This window comes from Coffea arabica, chromosome 1e (genome assembly GCF_036785885.1).
Source record: "Coffea arabica cultivar ET-39 chromosome 1e, Coffea Arabica ET-39 HiFi, whole genome shotgun sequence".
Classification (NCBI taxonomy): domain Eukaryota; kingdom Viridiplantae; phylum Streptophyta; class Magnoliopsida; order Gentianales; family Rubiaceae; genus Coffea; species Coffea arabica.
The window spans coordinates 1,465,400-1,489,951 of record NC_092311.1 but is presented as its reverse complement, the minus strand read 5'-3'; the positions used below and the strand labels follow the sequence as shown (position 1 = coordinate 1,489,951).

General features: G+C 34.3%; 1 protein-coding gene and 1 long non-coding RNA gene across 14 annotated transcripts; both read left to right on the top strand.

The window, feature by feature from the left end:
- The first annotated feature begins 1,897 nt into the window (after positions 1–1,897).
- On the top strand, positions 1,898–7,502 carry LOC113700009 (uncharacterized). 8 transcript variants are annotated; one of them, XR_011814994.1, is made up of 10 exons: positions 1,898–2,014; positions 2,988–3,029; positions 3,143–3,209; positions 3,313–3,515; positions 3,684–3,730; positions 5,220–5,400; positions 6,263–6,417; positions 6,610–6,685; positions 6,774–7,025; positions 7,146–7,502. It is a non-coding gene; the product is annotated as an uncharacterized lncRNA (long non-coding RNA). The 8 variants fall into 8 exon arrangements; XR_011814997.1 differs by lacking the exon at positions 6,263–6,417 and having other exon boundaries at positions 6,808–7,025; XR_011814991.1 differs by lacking the exon at positions 6,263–6,417.
- Positions 7,503–15,159: 7,657 nt separating this feature from the next.
- Positions 15,160–22,887, top strand: LOC113699912 (putative disease resistance protein RGA4). 6 transcript variants are annotated; one of them, XM_027220284.2, is made up of 5 exons: positions 15,162–18,425; positions 19,332–21,055; positions 21,152–21,365; positions 22,360–22,426; positions 22,534–22,887. In XM_027220284.2, exon 1 carries the CDS (start codon positions 15,361–15,363, stop codon positions 18,394–18,396), a length of 3,036 nt encoding a protein of 1,011 aa, XP_027076085.1. In that variant the 5' UTR covers positions 15,162–15,360; the 3' UTR covers positions 18,397–18,425; positions 19,332–21,055; positions 21,152–21,365; positions 22,360–22,426; positions 22,534–22,887. The 6 variants fall into 6 exon arrangements, with proteins under 6 accessions (XP_027076061.1, XP_027076085.1, XP_027076069.1 ...); XM_027220268.2 differs by having other exon boundaries at positions 19,332–21,063; positions 21,193–21,365; XM_027220265.2 differs by having other exon boundaries at positions 19,332–21,063.
- Positions 22,888–24,552: the final 1,665 nt, after the last annotated feature.

Below are 24,552 nucleotides of genomic sequence, written 5' to 3'. Positions count from 1 at the left end.
TAAGAATTGACTTTACTTTGTTTGTCATGTATATCAGCTAATCTGTCGTACGTTATGATTGCACCTATTCAATAATTGCACTTTTCAGATTAGTTTACATATCATGTGCAGTAAATTTGTAAACCCTCTTCCACTCCTTAGACCAGCAATTCTGGCCACACCAGATTAACAAGTCTGTACGTTTGTGGTTCTTCTCTATCGATTATCTATCTATCTATCTATCTATCTATTATCTATTACTATATAAAAAGCATGTTGAACCTTTAGTGTGAGTGTAAGTAAAAATTGGTCTTAGTTTTTGTGATACCAATATTACCCTTGACACTAATAAATGGACAAATTACATTGCATTTCCTTAATAATTAATAAGAATTATGCTAACCGTTACAAAGAAATATTTTTTGAATTGTGATAATTCTGGTTAAGTAAACCAAAAAAGAAACAACCAATTCATTGCATTTCATCAATAATTATTAATATCTGTTATGTTAACAATTACAAGAATGAAAAACATTCCCTTGAGTTAAAGAGAATTAAATCAAAAAATGAAGAGCAAATTTTATTTATAAATTATAATAAAATATGGTGAATCTCAGTGGTTAATAGTGTAAGCGAAAAATGATATTAGTTTTTGTGATGCCAAAATTACACTCCTCTCTAATAAATAAACAAATTGCGTTGCATTTCATCATTAATAAATAATATCAAACATGCAAGCAGTTACAAAAATGAAAGATTCCTTACTTTTTTTTTTATTTATCAAAAGAAAGAAGAACAAATTTATTTACAAAATCCAAGTTTAGAGAGTATTTCAAATATGGAACAAAACATAACAAATTGGTACTATGAGTCTCCTAAAAAGTATTGCAAGCCTTTTCATTTTTAGGATATAAGTAAATTAAGCTTTAAGAGCACCTTTTTAATATATGTATATTGGTACTGAGTTAAAAAACATTAATCCAATATATAGTAGCAAATGGAGTACCAAGGTAGGCAAAGAGTTTTATGTTGGGAATTTATTTATTTAAATTGCAATAAAGATTAAATTTAATGAATTTTATTAGTCATATTCCTGTAACAACTAACAGTATTAAACTATAATTTATGAATATTATATTCATCAATGCCAATCATAATAATAATTACAAAGGTGAAACATCCCTTTGAATTATGGTGAATTAAGCCAAATTTTTTTTTTTATAAATATCAATTTCAAGGAGTACTTCAAAGATGAATAAAAATATATCCAAGTCCAGGTTGACTATAATATAATAAATAATTTTAATTTCTTACAATTTTTAATCATATAAACACTATTATCATAAAGCATGTCATCAATAAGAAATGCAAATAAGTTTCACTAAATCAAAACATTTCTCTTCAAAGTTAAGCTATTTAAATTCGAACAATGGAATTTCAATATGTTTAGATACTATTATAATTACAATAGTACAATTGATCATTTTACAATCCACAGCTAGCAAAAAAGTAGCAATAATTAGAAAGTCTCACTAAAACTAATAAACATTTCATAGGCTGATTTAAAGGGGAGCAACAAATTATTAAAAAAAATTAAACTCAAATGGCATAAAAATGAACATTTAGGTCATCTAAATTTAACCAAAATACAAAAAATATTGATATTGTTACAAAATAAAAGTGCTTTTGGAACAATGAATGGTTTATTGCTTGTACATTTGTATTGGTTAGGGCACACTAAGTTCCAAATAATATAAATATTAAATATTACATTTGTTTGCCTCAATTACATTTATTCCTCCAAAATAATTAATTTTCTAGAAATTTTAAAGCAAAAAAATCTAAAAGCATCATGTTCACGTGCAAAGCACATGTTCCATTTCTAGTTAAAGGAAAGGTGCACTCCTCAAAGCAGCGGCCCCAACTCCTAGTGGTCCAAGGTTTCACATATTCAAAACCTATGCATATCTGGTTAATAGTTCATCATCAAATCAAATCTCAATCTCAATCTCAAGTGCTTCTTGATCTCAATCATGTAAGAATGCCTCTTACCGCGCGTTATAACCAATCTCTTTGTCATTTTGAGATATGCCTTTTCTTCACCACTCCCTCTGATTAACCTTCTCCTGGGAAAAATAGAAAAGAGAGAAAAAGCTCTCTGTCATTGTTCTTCACAATTTTCTGTTTTCCCTTTTTCTCGTCCTAGCGTCATCTAGCAAAGCTACGGTATTAGCATTTCTTATCCAGTTGAAAACGTTGGTGCTTTTTAAGTTCTCCCTCTGACAACTTAATACTCTGTAACGATCAATTAGCATGAAAACAAGCAACTGTTCCAATTCCATGCTTTACAGCAAGTAATGGCCCAATAAATTGAATGTCTGCATTACATGTTCTAAATTAGTTAATATCTAAATGCACAAGATTTTCATGGGTCACCCCAAAGATGTATGCATAAACAAGTGGTCAAGGAAATCAACCTACAACTTCATAATAATCTCTTCAAAATTGAGATTCTACAGGGGGAAAATGGTTGCTTTGATATTTAACATCTTGAAGATCTATTTTTTATTTCATATTCCCATCACATGCAGCAGTAGCACATTTCTTTTTGGTCACAGAGTAAGACATCCAGTTCATACCAGCCACTCTTGATTTTGCTTCTTTTCCAGTTCCTGCCAAGTTGATTTTGATTGTCTAGTGCCTACAGAAATAAAGTAAATCTTGTTATATTTAATCTTCTTCAGCACCATTTATATGGCTTATTAAATTATTTTTGCTATGATTGTGGTACAAATTGCCCACCGTTTCTTCAGGTTATGAGTTTTAATGATTTGCTTCTTGCTTGGAACAAGAATGGACTAAGAGTAGGGCAACTTGTAAACGCGACTGCTTATTTATTTAGCTTAAAATCCAACAAGACACAGCTTTTGGCTTTTCATTGGATTGACTGAACTATTTGAAATATCTTGCACTACATACTATCTGAGTTCAAATTTTCTGTTTTCCAGTGACCTTAGGCTCAAAGCTCAACTGGAAATCTATAATGGCTGGTAATTACTAATTACAGAGCCCGCATATTTGAGAATCATGTTGAACCAGATCCTGTTTCAGTTGGACTGAAATGTTTTTGTTGGCACTCTTTTCTTTCACTTTGGTGCCTCAGATAGCCAAAACCTGATGTACTGATCTTGGGAGCTTGCACACTTTCAATGTGCCTTTTTAGTCATGAGGTGCAGTAGTACGAACTGACATGCTATAATACTATGCATTTGCTTATTTTTTCCAGGCTTCTTGTCTTTGAAACTAACTGACACTAAATTGCACAAGTTGTAGGTCTGGATTTTGATTGCTCAATGACTGTAACTGGCCTGTACGAGCTGGTGGCCAAAAATTTCTTGCCCCAACTTATCTGAAGTCTTTTATGAAACCATCATTACCATGACCTTCTGATGATCATTATTGGCATCTTATTGGGTCGTACTAGAGTTACACGTTAACAATCAGAGGTTTTGCCAACTTTCAAGAATAACACTCAGGTTAGCACATTTATTTTAACCAAATAAATATTTGTACATAGTATCAAGTCTTATTGCCTGCTCATTAATTTTAGGGAGAAAACTAACAAAAAGAAACTCTTACTTTCCATAAGGTTTCCAACTCGAAAACGTAATGGAACTTTTTGTTCTATCTTATTTATAATGCAGGCAGCATGCTTTCTTCAGATTTTTAAATCTGAGTTCATCCAACTCAGGTACACATGCCACCATTTAGTGTGAAAAGTTTTATTTACTTATTGATTTGCTAGAAGAAAATAATGTTTTGCATTCATGGAATAAAGTGTCAAATGAAAGTACGTCCCAGCACAGAAATTTGTGGATTTTCTAACACAGAAAGATTTCAAACTATTTAACTTATAGGATTTTTTCTCCTTTTTTTTTTTCTGTAGGAGAACATACTCCAGTGAAACTCTTAAGAAGATTTTTATTTATTGCCTGAGGTGAGGTGATATATGTATTGTGACTAAAATGATTAGTAACAAGAGTTTGAAAGTTTTCGAGGGTCTGCTTCCAGGAATGTTGTTTGGCCATGTAATAGCAAGGATTTGAGAGGATTCTGCTGTGCACGTTCAAATTGATAATAGATTGGAATTAGAGATCTCAATTGTTGATTGTATTATCTTGTAAGCTATTTTAATCATGGAAGTAAATTGCCAGTCTTGGAAATGATGTAACTGCTCAACTCCACTTTGTTGAAGGCAGAGGTCTGCTTTGATGAACTTCTCTTGTCTTAGGCGGTCTGAAAAGGTTCAACTGCAGTCATCAAAGTAAACACTATCACTTACTATAGCATCTCGACACACAAACTGCACACTCACACACACAGAATACGCATCACGGCTCACACACAGCACTCCTTGAGAGACTGACCTCATCATCCAATCTATCCTTTTTGGTATAATTGTGGTTTAGGTGCCTTGTCCAAATGTAAAGATCCATTTGATAAGCATTTTGTATTTTGCTTCTGGCAAATAGTCCCACTTCACTTCCATCCTTTCCTTCCTCAATCATAGAATGCAGATATTTACAAACAAATTGTTTGGTGCGGACAGTCAAACATAATATGATAGTTAAAGACCATTTGCCCTCAGATTTATGCCTGCGCTATCTTTCAATAAAGAGTAGCAGTTTATATTTGCTCATCACATATGTCTGCTACTGCGAGCTGTACATTGATTCCTAAACCTGAGATTCTATGAGGAAAAAATGGTTACTCTGAACTTTCACCTCTAGAAAATGTTATTATCTTATTCTTATCATCATGCCAAATGGACTGGTAATCTACAATACCAATTTTTTTTTTTTTTTTAAGAAATGCTCCTAATCCATGATAAACTTTCTTCAACTATGTAATATTGAGTTTTAAGCAGTTTGATTCTCAATTTGTTAACTAACCCCTCGCCCCCTCCCCTCTTTCAAAAAAAAGGACATGTTCAAGTCATTTTTTGAGGTTGCAAGGGAAAATAGTATTGTTCTTGCAATGAAGCTGCAAAGATTTGGTAGATTATCCTTTACTGAAGTTTAAGTCTAACTGTGATGATTTGAACTTTGAAGCATCAAATGGTAATAATTGGTTGCTGCTCTAGGAATTCACTTCATGAAGATTCTTTAGCTTTCTCTGCCTGTCATACTTGTTGGCTGCCACATCTCTTTTTCTAAATTACTCAACTGGTCATCTTTCAGAGTTTCGGACACAAACTAGGATAGTTCTGGTGACGCAGCTTTTATCTGCAGACTGAGCAGAAAGATTTCACCTCTGTGTACCAGTTTATGTTAGAAAACAATGCCAAAGCTTGAGATCCACATTGTGAATGTGGTGATTCAAACTGTAAATCAGCTGTAGCTTTTGTGCTCATGACATGAGGTAGTAATTCACTGGTTATGGACCTCAATTTGTTTTTCTGTCTCAGACTGCTTGTCTCTCAAGTTAGCTGCAACTTAGTTGCAGAAAAATATTGGTCTGTCTTGTGACTGCTTATTATCCTCCACAAGTAGCTCGCCACCTTTCTTGAAGCTGTATCTTTGCACCATTACATGCAACATGATTTTCTGAGTTTTCATGTTCTCATTCTGCAGTTAAAAATGGCATGTCTAGAATGATTCTGTTACTTTAAGATTAGTTGTTATTCCAATATTACCTGGTCTATATGATGTTGAGTACTACATCTTATGTTAGTAGTCGCTTAACCAAAAATGAAGAATTGCATGAAGTAGTTCTTTTCAATTTTGTTTGGTGTCTTTCTTAGGTTTCAGTATCGTGATTGAAAGTCATAGGTACTTCATAAACATTACCATCGATAGGCGACAGTTACATGTCTTCAATGGAAGCTTGAGTTAATATCTTGTTTCCGTAGTTAATAACCAAATGCACAAGATTTCTTGGATAACCAAAGCAAGTTTTGCATAAAAGAGAAGTGAAACAAAACAACTAATGAAGTAACAATATAAAAGAAATTAAGATTTGACTTTACTTTGTTTATCATGCATGTCAGCCAATCTGTTGTACATTATGATTTCTAAGATTAGCTCTCTCTTAAAACTCGTGATTTGCATCAGGATGAAATGAGTTCTCTGAACTTTCACCTGTGGAAAATGCAATTGCGTTTTATATTCCATAGCGTATGCAGAAAATTCGTGGAACTTTTTCTCTGTCTTTAAATTAGCAATTCTGACCACACTCCTGTCTTCAATACTTTCCAAGCTGATTTTTGTGGTCTCTTGCTTAGACAAACAGAGGTTAGAGTTTTGAAGCTTCTTCAGCACAATCTATATGGCTGGAACTCAATAACTTTTGGCCTGCATTTCCTACGAATAGCGCATCAACGTTTAAAACAACCAGCAGTCTAGTTTTGTTGATTTTACATGTCTGCTTCTGTGGATTGTAAGTTATTGTTGCTAAAGTCAGCTCACTCTATTTGAACTAGTGATTCTAAGGGAATGAATGGTTTCTCTGAACTTTTAGCTCTTGATAATGCGCTTACATGCTTATCTGAACCATTTGATTAGTAACTGCTCTATCAGAGTCATATATGATGGTTTTCTGAGTCACTTTTCCTTGGTTTTGTTTTTCTAGCCACGAAGACTATGGTCAATCAAGGAGTATTCGCAGCTGTTGGTCATCACTTTCATGTTTTGGTTCAAAAATTCTGGTAATTTTAGATATGCTTCTCTTCTTACACTGCACGATTGTGACTTTTAACCACTTTGATATCTAATATATTATGCACAAAACAAAAGAAATCTTGTCATCCTGAAGATATTTTTGAGGTAGCCAAGGATGATGTACTGTTCAAGCAATGAAGTTGCACAAAACTTGGTGGAGTATCTTCCAACGCTCAAGTCTAAGCGCAATGTTTTGGAGCATTCCGGTTGTTAGTCAATCGTGCTTGTTGCCACTTGCTGCTCTTAGTGAATCCACCTTGATAAAAAAAAAAAAAGGCTCTCAAGCTCTCTCTGTTTTTATGATGGTTGGTTGCTAGGATTTTTATGGTAAGTTTCTTCTTTTGGGGCTTTGATTACAATGACTGAAAACCTGCAATTATTGAAAATTTCCATTAGCCGTATTCTATGTTATATGCCATCTTGAGTTTGAGTTTTTGTGCTTTGCAGTGATTTTAGGCCCAAAGCTCAACAGGGAACCTCATCGATGCTTTTAAACTGTCCAAATGATTCAGCTATAATGAGATGCTGCTTGTAGTTAGATGTTAGATCTCTATTGTGCCTCAATGCCTCAATATGAGATGCTTTGCATGTGCTACAAAAAGTGCCTATCATTATTTTCAAGTTTATGAGTTGTAATTACCTGCATTGCAGTTGGAACCAAACTAATGTAATTGCCATAGAAATAACTGTTTATCCATTTAGTTTCATAACAAACAAGACACACATTTTAGCATTTTGTGAGATTGACAGAACCAAAGTATTGGTGCATTATCTGAACTTTCTTATTGGCTTTCTTGTTGACCACATATTGTCCCAGTTCTAGTCTTTTGTTCTACAATGATATCAGGCTCAAATGTCAACTGGAATCTACAATTGCTCTTACTACTGATTGAATTACACATCTTGTAACTTTTGAAAACTTTGTTGAATCAGATCCTGTTTCAATTGGACAGAAATGATTATGATGGCACACTACAGGCACACTTTTCTTTCTTCCTAGTGTCTAAAACCTGATAAGCTGGCCTCTATGAACTGCTCGCTAAAATTTCTTTCCCCAACTTATGTAAAGTCTCTCAAGATCAAGGACATCATTAACGTGAATTTCTGGTGATCATCCTGAGAGGTTTGGTTGGTGATAGAGAAACATATTGATCGTGAGAAGCTTGCAAATTTTCTAGAAATAGCATCAGGTTATTGATTTTGTTGTAAATGGATAAGTAGCTGTACTTAGTATCAAGTCTTCTATCCTGCTTATTACTTTTCGAACAAAGGCAACAAAAAGACATGGAAATTGCTCTTCTATCTTTATTGCAATGCTGGCAAACGTGCCTGCCTTAGATTTTGAATCTAGAAGCTCCTTATCCAACTAAGTACGCTAAAAGTTCATTTGCTTATCAATTTGCTAGAAAAGAATGGTAATGTGTCTACATTCATGAAATAGATTGTTAAATCAAAGTTTGATGGAGCACAGAAAATTATGAATAAGCAATGATGGACAAAGACTTTAAGAGTTAATTTCTAGTTTTTGTTTCTTCTGGACAACATACTCCAGTGTAATAACCAATGATAACATTTTCTAAAAACTTACAAGTGCTGTTCAGGGAAGAAAACAATATCACTAACCATATGTTAAATTCGATTATGGAATACGGATATTCAAGAGCAGATTATTGATGTGGACAGTCAAGCACAATGTCAAAGCTGAAAACTTTTTGTATTTACATATACAGTACAAAATTCTTTGCTTTTGCTCATCTCATATGTTTGCTACTTCTAGTTGTACATCATGATTGCTGAAGGTAGCTAAACCTCTTTAAATTTGAGATTCTATTGGGATGGAAATGCTTACTCTGAACTTCCACCCCTTGGAAATGTATTCATCATCTTGCTCCAAATTATCTGATTATTGGCTTTCTTATTATGTCTCTTACATGATGGGACTCTGTTGACTCTCTTCAGCTATGATCTCGACTTAAACCCAATGGTCAATCGAGGAACTCTCACTGCCCTTGGTTGTGAGATTGGTAGTCTGATAATTTATAATACCAATAATCTCATGGGCAAATTCCACTTTATCCCCATGTGATTTAACGTTTTTTTACATAACCCCCTTATGATTTCAAAAGCTATACATAACCCTTTTATGGTTTGAATTAAAGTATTAAAGTGACGGGAATGATCATTCATAACGGCGTCACCTAAAATATCAAAATTACCATTATGTAAAGTTGAAAATTATGTATTAACCAAGGGGGGTTATGTGTATACTTTGAAAATCATAAGGGGGTTATATGGTAAAGTATTAAACCATAAGGGGTTATATGATAAAATATAAAAATCATACGGGGTTAATGTGTCATGTATTTATAAGGGTAATTTTAACATTTTTAGAAATTCTGTTACGAGTGACTATTTTCGTCACTTTGACACTTTAATGCAAACTATGAGGGGGTTATGTATAGCTTTTGAAACAATTGAGGGGTTATGTAGAAAAAAGGGTAAACCACATGGGGGTAAAATATAATTTGCCCTAATCACATTCTACTGAAGTTTATGTTCAAGTGCGATGATTTGAGATTTTAAGAGTCAAATAGTTGTAATTAGCTCTACTTGTTGCATCTTGCTGTCTCAAAAGAGTTGGCCTTCATGGCAATTCTAGAGCTCTCTGCCTCTCATGCTTGTGGGTGCCACTCATTATCGTTATTGTTATAGCACTTTCTCTTTTTTTCAGTGTTTTGAACAAAAGCTAATATAGTTTCTATGGCATTTCTGGTACTTGTAGACTGAGCAGAAAGATTTGATGCCTGCTTACTGATTTAGGTCAGTAAGAACAACGAAAACAAATATTGATTGAGCTTTTGCAAGAAATCAAATAGCCAAATGTACAAGATTTTCTTGGGTCGCCATTTTGCAAGAAATCAGCAATCATCTTATCTGATTCTTGCAGTCCAGTTTCGTCCATCATTTTTCGATTCAGGACATTGCATGTAGCCAGGAGTACATTCATTGTTCTTAGGTCAGCAACTCTTGCCGCCATGTACATGTATGGCTGGAATTGAATGTTCTATTGCTTTTGCGCGTGCTACCTACAATTGCCAATGTCTTGAGGCCTCTTGGAGAAAAAGTTTGGTTTTATTGTTGATTTGCCAAAAAAAGGAAGACAATGAGTTTGTTTGGATAAGAATTCATTTAGATGATTTATTTGATCCAGTTACTGTAGCACTTTTTGTGATGTGATGTATGTGAGATAAAAAGGTGATTGGGAATTGTGTGTATGATGCAAGCAAAACAAAATCTGAAATTTTTTGGCCAAATTCTTGTTGTCCAAACAAACTATGAGTTCGTATAAAAGAAAGGGTAAATTACCTTTTCTCTCTTGTGATTTGATGCCTTACAATATAATCTTCCTATGGTTTAAAAAACCATCATAGTTTAGGTTAATGTGTCATGGTTAGTTTTTTGGTTAAAACTAATGATTACTAATAAAATGTCAAAATCAAACTAATAAACTAACAAATTCACCATTTGACTACTTTTTTCCTTTTCTTTCTCACATTTTTTTTGGGGAAAAGAAGAGATGATTCTGAAAATCTATACTCTGGCCGACAAAATCTTAATTTTCTCTAAATCCAAAAGAGATGGAAGGGAAATAAAAGATAAATAAATAAGAAACAAAAAAGATAGAAAGGAAATATAAAACAATTAAATACAAAAAACAAAAAATAAAATCTTTTTCGACTACAAATATCATTATAAAATTTTAAACCATAGAGAGGTTATGTGATAAATCAACAAACCATAAGAAGGTAAAAGTTAATTTATCCTAAAAGAAATGAAGCTTTATGTTAAAGCATGTCTAAGCATAGCAAATTGATTCAGGTTTAAGAAAAAGAATCATTGCTTCTCCTTTCAGATTCTCAAGTGTTCATTTTATTGGGTGAACATTCAACCGCTATGTACTTTTCTTGGTTAACCAGGCCCTGGGCTAGAATTAAATCAATCAACTGTGCTTTTTTCTTGTCAGTTAGCCTAATTCTTAGTCGTATTTTCTTTTTGTAAAAAAATAAATAAATACAGAAGTCTATCATGTTTCAACCCTGGTGATAACCAGAGTTGAAATCACTCAAACTTTTTCTTTCGAAAACAAAAAAAAAAAAAAAAATTGTTTGGAACCTAGAAATAATATGGGGAGTTTCAGATGGGCAGAACGTGGACTATATTATCTACAAGTGAAATTTCTCACTCATTAATAATTAGGGAGAGTTTCTGTGTTTGTGTGTTAATGAATATGAAATTGGAAGTCACAAAGCCGGATTATTTAAGCCAAGAAGCAGCATGCAACATGGTCAGTGCGGAAAGGAAGAACTTTGACCCCTAGCAAAGAAATTTTATTACGGTCACCATCAATTATTTGGCAAGTACAGTCGTTAGTATATGAAATTAATCAAACAAATAAGGAGTTCATAATCTTATTTGGATTGCATATGAAATCAATTGATTTCACAAGCTTATTTAGAATGTTTGTATTAATAAAAAACTAACCATTAGCTGATCCTATAAAAATTCTTGCTGCTAGCACTTTTTTTTTTTTTTTTTTTTAGGTGTGTCCCGCAGGGAGTGGACCCCGCAGACTATTCACCACCCTCAGCAACTTGCTGGCAGCAAGGTTCGAACCAGGGACCTGAGGCTCCATCTTCAGCAACCTCAACCACCAGACCAAGCCCCTGAGGGCACTTGCTGCTAGCACTTGAGGAAACCAAACAAAATAATATGCATGTTCTAATTTTAATTCTTGAGGATCAGTAATTAAGACCAAATTATGATTCACGTTGGCGGAAGATTGGATTGGATGCTAAGATGGGATGAATTCTAAGTAGGGAATTCTGAATTCAATTTTATCTTGGACGTAAATGGTTGTCCTTCGTCGATGCAACAACCATTGAGATATGGGATGATGTCAAAGCCTTCCCTGATGTTTCTCTTAATATCACCTAATACCTTTAAAGTTTTAAAAATATAATTTACCTACCTTACTTTGTTATTTGTGTAACAAAATTTTTAAAAATTCTAAATTACCCTTTTACTTGCTAAATAAAAATATTCCTAAACAGCTTTATTTGCTTAAAAAAAAACCATCACATAAAAAAAATTTCTAGCAGTAACTACATCATAATGCAATAACCCATAAAAATATAAATTTAAAAAATAAAAAAGGTATTTGCAAAGAAATATACTTGTACCAATTTGACTCTATATGCTCAAAACCGATTTCTTTCATCACCAGTGGTAGTAACATTTCCAAAAGATTCAGAAATTGCATTGTTAGTCTGTGCAATGATAAATTGTCTAGCAGGTGTCACTCTCCTCTTTGCTCTTCTAGCCTTTGCAGGTCTTCCTCTTTGTGCCAGTTGAGGAAAACAAAATCAATTTTGCTTCTAAGTTACAAATGAAATATTGGTTATGCTGTTAGTCTAAGGCTTCGTTTGGGAGTTGGGATTTTGGATAGGAATGAAAGGAAAAGAAGAGAGAGTTAGCTTTCCTTTAGTTTTTAGCAAGAAGTAAAAGAAAGAAATGGGAAGATTCAAAAGGATGAAATGCACTGCAACAATAGCCAAAACTTTTACTCCTAAATTAGATAGAAATGGAAGGAAACTTTGAGAAAACTTGTCAATTTTTTTCAAAATGCCTATTTTGTCCTTAAATAGGTCTTGAACAAATATTTAATAACTTCCATATCCAAAATCATGCCACTAATTTTTAAAACTCTCAAACAACATAACAATCCCTTCTCTTCTCTTCTCTTCTCTCATAACTTAAGTTTTCCCTTCCTTTCTTGTCTATCCTAAACTCCTAAAATAAGTCTAATTCTCAAGGATAGTTAGTAAGACCAATTTATTATTCTTTTCAAATTTATTTGTGGATTAAGAGATGACATGATTGATGTTGCCAACATCACCAACTATGATTGTGTACATTTGACTAATTTTTTTGTTCATTTTTAGAAATATTTATAAGTAATAAAATTATCTAACAAAGAGGCACTTTGCTATATTTATAAACTTAACAAACTGCTCCATTCTTCATTTTTTTTTTTTTGAGAAATCCATTCTTCATTTTAAGTCACACATCATCCCTCTTTATGTATATGTTATTTTTATATGCATCATATCTAATAAACCCAAGAATATTTATTCGAAAAGCAATTAAATGATAGAAGTATGTAAAATTGACATCTCAACCAACCCAAAGCTATTTGTTCAATGAGCAATTAAATGATAGAAGTATGCCAAAATTGACATCCCAACAACTTTTCTAAGACTTTTAGTCTGGGATTTGATAAAAATGGAAACGAGTCACACTATGATTGGGTGTTACAAATGTGTTGATGGGTAACTTCTCTACTTTTTGAGATTGTAATATATTGACAACTAAAATCTTACCTAAAGCCACTACTTTCATAATAGTGGTAAATGACTAGTTAAATTTCTGTTCAATCAACATGAACTCATAAGTAACCAAATGTCATTAGTTTTCACCAATTTGTGAAACAAAAATCTTTATTTCCTTAAACATATCATAAAATGGACTAAATAGTTTGTAAGACATTAGCAATGGAAAGTCAATAAATACCAACACGGGGTACAACATCGGTATGTTACTAATTAGCAATAGATTGTAAATTTTTTTTAACCAATCGATAGAATAGAAGTTATTGTTTTGGATATATTGTAAAACAGATCAAGCTAACATTGAAAAATTAACAACAAATACTACTTAAATACTAACTAAATGTACAATACTTATAAATAGAATCTCATCTGAAACTTCCCAATTTGGGGCAAGGATATTATTCTATTGATACTCTGAAATTGTGAAGGAATGTTCAAAAGATAAGTTTTGGAGGGAGATCAAAAGTTTATTTCATTTGAAGATTTGATAAGAATAGTCGTGGCTCATTAATTTGAGCGGAAATTTTTGTTACGGAAGCTGAGGTTTTTTAAAGGAGTCCGTTAGCCCCTCATATTTTTTTTTAAAAAAAAAATCTTTTTCCCTACTCACTTAGTAAAACAGTATCGTTTTCCTTCGCTACTGTTCCCATTATATGTGGTCTATTGCAGTCCTTTCAATTCCTTTTGTGAGAGGAGTACTCAGAGACAGTCCGCCTGATGACCGTCTCGGCTCAATATCCCACTTCGCTTCTACATTTTGGCGGTTGAACATAGCTATTTGTTATTCTTGGGTCAAACCACCATTCTAATTACCACTTGAGATTGCATCCAAGTTTGTCCAAGATGTAAGCATCATGCACTGATTAAGAAAGGCCACGTAGCGAAATTGCCAAGCATCTTCTATGGCAGATTGGCAATTAATAGCATCCAAGTTTGTCAACGAATTATTAATCTAGATGAAGTCAATTCTATCCTTATGTCCCAAGAATTACCAAATTAGATTAAAAAAAAAAGGTTGCCTGAGTAGCAATTATGATTGCCATTTTCCCCTTCTTTTTGCATCAAAAGTCCAACTGTAGGTATGGAAGTTTATAAGTAAGATAAGTAGTAGTATTTAAAATTGAAAGGAGGAATTTTAAATTCAGGTACCGACACAATAGACCTATACACTAAGATATTAAATGTAGAAAAAAATAACAATACACAAAAGCACAATAAATGTTTTATTCATTAAAAGTTTTTTGTGCTAATCAATTCTATTCATCCGATTTCAAATTTACCCAATGTAAAATATAGATTCCATGGTGCAATCAATTGCAAGAAGTAATTGTGCGTTATCCATCTCAACTCACCACACTTATCATTGTTATCACCTTTGTTTTTTTACCCTGTCACTATTATCATTAGATAAATATATGAAAAAACAGTTTTTACTTATTCCACTCACTATTTTTTTATTTTTCCAGCCACCATCCTGTCTCACATGCATTATATAAAAATACAAAAAGTGTTACATTATTAATCTAATTTTTTTTATTTAACTAATCCCCTATTCGGTCACACTTTTATTTGAGTAAAATGATACCTTTCACCCTTTCGGATCATTCATTTATTTTTTTCTAGGTTTCCAATTAGACTGCACCAAATTAATAAATGTTTCTTGCTTTCACAAATGTATCATAGCTTTTATGATTGCATTGCAACTAACATAATTTTTTCCTCAACACCGTTTGTTTGCTCTGAAGTGGTTTACAAATCTCCCACTTTAACGTAAAACTTGTCGTAGTAACCTTAGATGTACCCTTCTGTTTGCTAATGCACCAAACCATTTTGTGACTACTATACATGCGCAACATTAATTTGAATTATATGTAATCGCTTAATTTGAATTATCTAAAAATTATTTTGGACCTTTCATTGTTCAGCACAGTTTCTTATCCTTCTTGGGGGCCCCAGGCATGTGGAATGTGGATCAAAAGTAGACGTAGAATCCCGGCAATGACAATATTTTATTTTCAACTGAAAATGCCAAGCAACTTCCGTTGCAAAAGCATCTCACCCAGTTTGTCAAAGAAGCGCTGCACCAAAAAATCCTCATAACTCGTCACTTCCATTTGAATCAAAGCAGTTCCTTGCTGCTTCTAACTACAGCTAAAACCTTCCACTGCAAAAGAGTATTCTTATCTGAAGACTGTACCCAAGGAACAAGAAGAATGGCTGATGCACTTATAGCTGCCACAATAGAGGTAGCATTGGAGAAGACACTTTCCCTTGCCAATGAAAGGATTGGCAACTTATTCCAATTCAAGGAGGATTTGGAGACCCTGAAAGGATCTGTTGCCATGATCCAAGCTGTCTTGGCTGATGCTGAGGAAAAGCAAACGCATGACCAGGCCGTGCAACTGTGGCTCCAGAGGCTAGAAGCCGTGGTGTTTGATGCCGAGAATTTGTTGGACGAGCTGAATTATGAAGCTCTTCGTCGCCAACTTGTGGGCAAGGTGCGCTCCTTCATCCTCTCCTCTGACATTAATATTGTTTTCCGACGGAGAATGGCCTCTAAGATCAGGGACATCAACAAGAAGTTGTATAAGATCAATAAAGAAGCCAATGATTTTGGACTGATCAGATTCCAAAGAGCAAGTTTCCCCCCTTCTACTACTGCTAAAGTCACACTAAATAGAGAGACGGATTCTATTGCTGGCCATTATATTGTAGGAAGAGCTAAGGATGAAACAAGGCTGGTGGAGACCTTGCTAAGCTTGTCAGAAAAAGCCGTTTCTGTAATTCCCATCCTTGGGATGGGCGGATTGGGAAAGACTACTTTAGCTCAATCTGTATACAAAAATAGTCACGTTCATAGCCATTTTGAGAAAAAAATTTGGGTTTGTGTGTCCGACAACTTTGACGTGACCAGGCTTTTGAAAATGATTTTAGAATCACTCACGAGAAGAAATGTTGAAATGACCAGTAGGGATGTCATCGTCCAGGAAATTCGAGAACAACTTGTGGGAAAAAAAATTTTTCTTGTTCTTGATGATGTCTGGACCGAAAATCTTACCTTGTGGGATGATTTTTTTGGTTCATTACTGGGACTAAATGCAACTAATGGAAATTGGTGTGTTGTGACTACTCGTAAACAACAAACTGCATCCATTGTGGCCACACATGATCCTTATGTGCTAGGAAAGCTATCTGATGATGATTGTTGGTCTATCCTAACAAAGAAAGCCATTGCAGGTGGAGAAATTCCCAAACAATTGCATGTCATGAAAAAGGAAATTGTAAAAAAATGTGGTGGTCTACCACTGGCTGCAAGTGTAATGGGAGGTTTATTGCGTATGAAGAGAAAAGAGGAGTGGCAATTGGTTTTGAAGAATAAGCTTTCAAATTTCAGTGGAGATGAAGATGGTGTCATGGAAATACTTAAATTGAGTTTTGATTGTTTACCATCTCCATCCATTAAGAAATGTTTTGCATATTGTTCTATATTTCCTAAGGATACTATGATGAAAGGAGATATGCTAATCGAACTTTGGATGGCAGAAGGTTTGCTCCAAGCAGATGTCAACAACCAAATAATGATGGAGGAAATTGGAATGAATTGTCTGAGAATTTTATTACAGAGTTCGTTGTTTGAAGAAACCAAAAGTTATCAGGAAACACATTATTATAAGATGCATGATCTAGTGCACGACCTCGCAGAGTCAATGTCAAAGTCTACTAAAGTTATTAACAATATTCGTTACCTTGCAGTAGATTTATCTGGTGGCAGAGAAGACAGAGAAAAACTTTTGGAGAGGCTATCAACTTCGCTTCGTACATTGTTTGTAAAGGGTGACCTATCTGGTGATATGTTAATGAAGTTGAAGAACTTGTATGTTTTGAATTTGTCTCATGCAACGACTCAAGAGCTACCGATCACTATTGGCAAATTGACACATTTGCGATATGTTAACCTTTCTAGTTCTAGAATTCGTATTTTGCCAGACTCCCTTTGCAAGCTTTATAATTTGCAGACATTGGCACTAGATGGCATGTATGTCAAAGATCTTCCGAAGGGGATGTGCAATTTGATTAGCTTGAGACATCTCTACTTTTACACCTTTGATGAAAAATTTCAAATGCCACTAGAGATGGGACGACTATCTTGCCTTCAGACACTAGAGTTCTTTAATGTGGGTCGAGAAAAGGGTCGACAAATTGAAGAGCTTGGATGCTTGAAAAACCTCAAAGGCAGTTTAAGTGTACGCAATCTTCAACTAGTAAAGGATAGGAAAGCAGCTGAGGAAGCAAATCTATTTGGAAAGGCAAATCTATTTAGGCTGGTACTTGTGTGGGCCTTGGCTTGGGATCGAGAAGGTGACAACTACAACTACGACAAAGATGTGTTAGATGGCCTTAGGCCTCATCCAAATTTGGAGGAGTTGGTAATTCAGCGTTTTATGGGTGATCAATTTCCTCGATGGTCAATGGATTTGCCAATAACACTTCCCAAGTTAGTGCGTTTGGAGTTTTATTATTGCCACAGATGCAGAGAACTCATTCCTTTGCAAAACTTTACGTCTCTTAAAGAGCTGGTGATTTGGTTTTGCCGTGGATTAACGAATCTACCCAGTGACATGCTACAGTCTTGTATCTCTCTCCAAAAGCTTCAGGTGGCTTATTGCGACAAGCTTATCTCCTTTCCGCTTGATTTGCAACAAACGCCTTCTCTTTTGGAGTTAGAATTATACGCGTGTCCCAAACTGAAAACAAGTATGACGCCCAAAGGATTTGGTTTCCTAACCAGCTTAAATCGTCTTGAAATTGGTCCCTTCTCAGATGATGATGACCACGAAAATTCTTCAATTTACAATGAATTTGATTGGTCTGGATTGATATCCTTCTCCTCTTTGTCATCCATACTATGTGACCTAGAATTATTTGGTTTGCTACACATGGAGTCCCTACCACATCAAATCCAATACTTGACCACTCTCACGTCACTTCGGCTACATGACTTTGGAGGTATAAAAGCTCTGCCAGATTGGTTCAGAAACTTTGCTGCTCTTGAATACCTATGTTTATTTGGTTTCAAAGAGCTTCGACATTTACCCTCTGAGGATGCCATGAGAAGTCTCACCAAACTAAAAGTTCTACTAGTTTATGGTTCTCCTCTGTTAAAAGAAAGGTGCACTCCTGAGAGCAGCAGCCTCGACTCCCAGTGGTCCAAAATTTCTCATATTCAACTCCTATTAATAAGCGATTAACAGTTCATCTTCAGATCAAATTCAATCATGTAAGATTGCTTGCTACCTACGCATAAGACATCTTTGCCTTCTCTTCACTTCCCACTCTAATCAACCTTCTTGATAAGTGTATTATACATTCTTTTAAGTAGTATTATGTGCTTATTGTTTGGTATAATTTATTGTTTTTACGGTGTAACTTGCTCTCTAAGTCTCTAACTTTTGCAAGATTCATTTAGGAAGTTGAATGTGCAAATGTGGTTATATTGGTAGGATTTGAGGAGAATTATCAATATTGGATCGAGGCGAATTCATTTGAATTCATTAGTGCCTGATTCAATGATGATTTGGAATTAGAAGAGCATCAAATGCAAGTATTATTGGTTCATTGCATGAACAAACATTGGGACATCTTGCTTATGATCTTAGTGAATTGGATAGAAAGACACAAGAAAACGTAACAAAAGAGAAAACACAGGCTTTGAATACACGAGTTGAGGTCACGTATTCCAAGCCTGCTTATTCTCCCCTATTTTTTTGTAACTTGTTTTGCAACTTGCCCTATTTTCACACTTCTTTTCTGCTCAATTCTAGCACAGAATTTAGGCTACACATGCTCAAGAAACTCTAGAAAAGTGCAAAAGAAACTTTATGTCATATTAGTTACCATTTTTTGACTCTCTTGAACACTATATATTTAAGAATCACTAAAGAGAGAAAGAAGAGAAAAGGAGGGACAAGAAACACCGCAAGGAGAAGACGTGATGTGTATTTAGCACTATATATGAAAGAATCATTTAGCACTTTTCCACAGTGATGTGATGCGCAAGGAGAAGACTCGCCGACCTCTTGTTGCATTTTTTTTGCTTTCATATTTCCTTGTAGTTTTATTTTAACTCTTTTTATTGTACAAGTTTAACTTGAACTTCTCATCTTGCATTTGGGACTTGTGGCAGTTTTCATAGATGGTTGTAGATTCGTCGATGGCTCGTGATTCAAGATTGAGCTGGATCTCAGCCATTGAATTGGGGAGTAACTTGTTTTTACTTTTTTTTCTTTGCTTTCCCTACACATTGAGGAAAATGTGTATGTTAAGTGTGGGGAGGAAATGCTGTTAAGTAGGAGTTACTTTGGTGCTTATATGGTAAATGCTTGGATATGATATTAGAAATTTGCCTTGTGCTTAAAATTGTTGTTTTTTTGGGTTTGCTGACAGAAAGTTTCATCCAGTTTTAAAGGGAAACTCTATCAAAATTTTTTCAAAATCTTGTCCAAATTTCAAAATTTGCCCCAAGTCTTTCATAAATTGTTCATTTGAATCCACAAGTGGATGAAGTTCATGTCCCTTTTGTTTCAAAATTCTCCTATACAAGTGAGATGATTTTAGTAATTGGACAATTCAATTCTCACTTGATTTGGAAGCAATTATCATATGACTAGAATTATTGCATGTGAGAAAGTATATCTTGTAAAATAGAGAAAATTATGCCTACATTTTGCATAGTAAATAAAATCTCTCATCTTACTTATTTTTAAAGTAATTGATTTATATAGTTGCTAGAATATTTTTCTTCCAAATGTGACCTTATTGAGGAATTTTATGTTAAAAAAAATTCAATAAATTCTTGTACTGAGTAACCCAGAGTTTTCATCTACATATATCAACTTTTGCATCCAAAGATATTGGAATTGGGAGTAATAAGTGAAGTGTTGAGTAACTGGAGATTTTTATCTAAAAATGTCAATCTTCACATCAAAAGGCATTTTCACAATTTTAAGAGTAAATAAAAGAAAAAAGAAAGTGAATAGTTCCCTCTTAAGTTTGTGAAGCTAAACATCTCATTTAGAAGGAAGAAAATCTCCAAGGTAACTATATATGTTAGTTATTTGTGAAATTAGGTAAGATAGAGAGATTAAATTTGTTTGGTTGAATTTTGGGTGTAATTATCTCTCTTTTACATGATATGATGAGTATTACAGGTAATAGGAAAAAAATTGCATAATCAAAGCTTGCCAAAGTTAAGAGAGATTGAGTTTCAAGTTCACTTGATTCATTTCACTTCTTAAATTATTGCTGGTTTGTATTTCTTATTACTCGAGGACAAGCAATGATTTAAGAGTGGGGGAATTATATGAAAAAAGCTAAAAAGTTCCCGTGGTTATTCTTCACAATTTTCTCTTCTTCCTTTTTCTCATCCTATTTATTATCTTTCAAAGCTGCGGCATTAGCATTTCTTGTCAAGTTCAAAATACCGTGCTTCTCATTTACTCCTAACAACATAATACTCTTGTAACCGTCGATTAACATGAAACCAAGCACCTATCCTGTTCTGTGCTTTGATGTATTACTATAACTCTGTTAATATTCTGTTCCACACTTTGTTTTTGTAGGATTGACAGAACAATAGCTTCACGAAATTATCTAAATTGTTTTGTTAGATCTCTTGTTTACTACATAATGTCTGAGCTTGAATTTTCTATTTTGCAGTGATCTTAGGCTCAAGGTTTAAGTGGATATATCCATTGGCCATTAATTACTCATTGAATTGCAAGGCCAGTAGCTTGGACAAAAATATTTATGATGGCAATTTTTCTTTCGTATCGGTGCCTTATATAGCCAACACTTGATATCCTTGTTGTCGGAGCTTGCACATTGTCTATCTGCCTTTTCAGTCACGAGGTCCAGCAGTAAGAATTTACCTGCTATATTACTATAAATTTGCTTAATTTTTTCCCTGGCTTTTTGTCATTGAAACTAGTTGTACCTCAATTGCAGAAAGTTTTCTGTCTGTGTTTTGATTGCTTAATGACTGTCAGCTGGCCTGTACAATCTACTGGGAAAAAATTTCTTGCCCCAGCTTATCAGATGTTTTTGAAGAGCCATCATTACCAGGACTTTTTGATGATCTTTATTGGCAGTTTGATGACCATTACTAGAGAAATAGATTGACCATTAAGAGGTTTTGCAAACTTTCGAGTGTTATCGCAAGGTTAGCATATGTAAGTCAAAAAAATATACATACATTGTATCGAGTCCTAGTACCTGCTCATTATCTTTAGGGTAAAAGTGGCAAAAGAAACTCACTTTTTGTAAGATTCCCATCACAAGAAAATGTAATAGAACTTCCTGTTCTTTCATAGTTATAATGCAGGAACAAGCTTTCTCGAGATTTTAAATATGAGGGCTTTCATCAAACTTAGGCATACACACCACCATTTACTGTGAAAATTTTATTTTCTTATTGATTTGTTTAAAAAAAGGAAAAAGATAATGCGTTATATTCATGGAGTAAATCCTCAAATGAATGTATGTCAAAGCAAAAAAAATTGTGAACTAGCAACCGCAAACAAAGATTTTAGACTTCTTAATTTATAGCTTCTTTTGTTTCTATAGGAGAACTTACTCTAATGAAACTTTTATGAAGATTTCTATTTGTTACCTTTTGTGAGGTGATATAGATGGTAACTAAAACGATTAAGTTGCAAAGTTTAGGAGGATCTGCTTCCAAGGATGTTGTCTAGCAGTGCAATAGCTGGAATTTGAGAGGATTCCATTGTGCACCTTTAGACCAGCAATTCTTGCCGCACTCCTTTCTTCAATGCTTCCCAAGATGATTTTTGTGGTCTCTTGCTCAGATGAACATACGTTAGAATTGTGAAGCTTCTTCAGCACCGTATATATTGCCGGAACTCAATAATTTTTTGCCTGCACGTCCTACAAATAGCCCATCGACATATAATAACAACTAGGGGTCTAGTTTTGTTGATTTTCCATATTTGCTTCTGTGGATTGTAAGATATTATTGCTAAAGTCAGCCCACTCTCTTTAAACTTGTGATTCTAAGCGGATGAAATGGTTTCTCTGTAACTTTTACCTCTCAAAAATGCATTTAGATACTTCTCTGAACCATTTGATTAGTAATAGCTCTGGGTCTCAAAATAATGGTTTTTTTGACTCACTTTTTCTCGGTTATGATTTTCTAGCCATGAAGACAATGGTCAATCAAGGGGTTTTCACATCATCGCTTTGGTGTTTTGGTTCAAATTTCTGGTAATTTAAGATACGCTTCTCTTTTTTCACTACTCAATTTTGACTTTTAATCGCTTTGATTTTTAATATGCTACATGTAAAACAAAAGAAATCTTGTCATTGTGAAGATATTGCCGAGGTAGCCGAGGACGATGTACTGTTCATGCAATGAAGTTGCACAAAACTTGGTACTTGGTGGAGTATCTTCCAACATGGTCAAGTTTAAGCAGGATGTTTTGAAGCCTTTCAAAAGCTAGTCAAGTCTACTTGTTGCAACTTGCTGCTCTTAGTGAATCCACCTTGAACTGTCCAAATGATTCAGCAATTTGTAGTCACAATAATGAGGGGCTGATTTACTTGTAACTGAATTAGCTATCTCTGGCATACTGCTCGTCGTTAGAAATTAGAACTAGCTGGTGTTTTGGTTGCAGTTATATGCGGATTTTGCTGTGACTTAATGGCTCATTTTCTGAGTTCCACCACATAGAGCTTGTATTGGCAAAACAGATTGACCATGAGAAGCTTACAAATTTTTAGGAAGTACCCTCAGGTTTACAATTTTTTTAAAAAAAATGGATAAATAGATGTGTTCAGTATCAAGTCTTATTTCCTGCTTATGGACCCATTCCCATATATGGGACAGTCTCCCAAGCAGTAAGGCTTTGTAGAGCTAGTCTACTCAGGGAAAGGCTACAGAATTTGATGGAACCCAGAAAATTATAAATAAGCAATGATGGACAATGATTTTTTAACTTTATTTGTAGTTTTTTGTTTCTTCAGGACAGCATACTACAGTGAAAACATTACTAATATTTTTTCAAATCTACCTGACATGAGGTGATAAAAATCGTATGGTAAGATGATTTAGTTGCAAAAATATCTGAATTTTTAAAACATTTGCTCCCAGGGATGTTGTCTAGTAAAGTAACAGTAAGGACCGTTGAGTTATTGTTTTGCATCTACAAGTTGATTGTAGGTTGCAATTCGAGATCTCAATCGTTAATTGTGCTATCTTTGAAGCTGTGAATCATGGAAGCAAATTGGCAATTTGGGAAATGATGCAACTGTTAAACTTTAGTTTGTTGAATGCTCAGTAATCTGCTTTGTTGAACTTCAGTGCTGTTCAGGGAAGGAAACACTGTCACTAACCATATATAAAATTCAATTATGGAATACAGATATTCAAGAGCAGATTTTTTGATGTGGAGAATCAAGCACAATGTCAAAGCTGAGAACTTTTTTGTATTTACGTCTACGGTACAAAATTCTTTGTTTTAAATAAAAACTAGCAGTTTACTTTTACCAGCTGTCTGCTGCTTCCAGTTGTACGCTATGATTGCTGAAGGGAGCAAGTGGAAATGCTTGCTCTAAACTTTCACCTCTTGAATATGTAATTGTCATCTTGCTCCAAATTACCTGGTTATTGGCATTCTCTATCGTGTCTCTTGAATGATGGGATTCTACCGATTCTCCTCGGTATAAATCGGAACGGACAATTGAGGGAACTCTCACTGCCCTTGGTTGTGAAATTGGTGGTTTGATAATTTACAGTACCAATAATCTTCTTCCACTACTTAATAGTTGGGTTTTAACCAGTTCAATATCCAATGAGTTAACTAAAACCTTAAAAAATTGTCATGTTTAAGACGTTTGCATCTTGCAGGTCTGAAAGAGTTCGCATTCATGGCAACTCTGGAACTGTCTCTGCCTTTCATTCTTGTACGTGCCACATATTATAACTATATTGTTATAGAACAACACTTTTCTCAGTATTTCAAACACAAACTGGTGTAATGTCTATGGCACTACTGGTACTTGTAGACTGAGCAGGAAGATTTGATATCTGCTTACTAATTTAGGTTAGAAAAGAACAGCAAAAACAAAATACTGAATTAGCTTTCTGAATACTAGCTAAACATTAATGTCATGTAATTTCCAGTTAGCCTTATGATTTGCTAGTATTTCTGTTTTGCAGTGACAGTAGGCTTAAAGCTCAGACAGATATTTTGACGGCTCCTAATTACTGCCTTTTCTTTGGATAATCCTTTCTTGAATTTCATCATGGCACTGCCTTTTTCATTCCCTTTGTTTCTGCTGGCCAAAGCTTCTTGATTTCTTGTTGCAAATATGTTGCCTTCAAACTGTCA

What these genes read in the sequence shown, in the direction of transcription:
- LOC113699912 (XM_027220260.2), top strand. Translation starts at nt 15,361, where the DNA reads ATGGCTGATGCACTTATAGCTGCCACAATAGAGGTAGCATTGGAGAAG.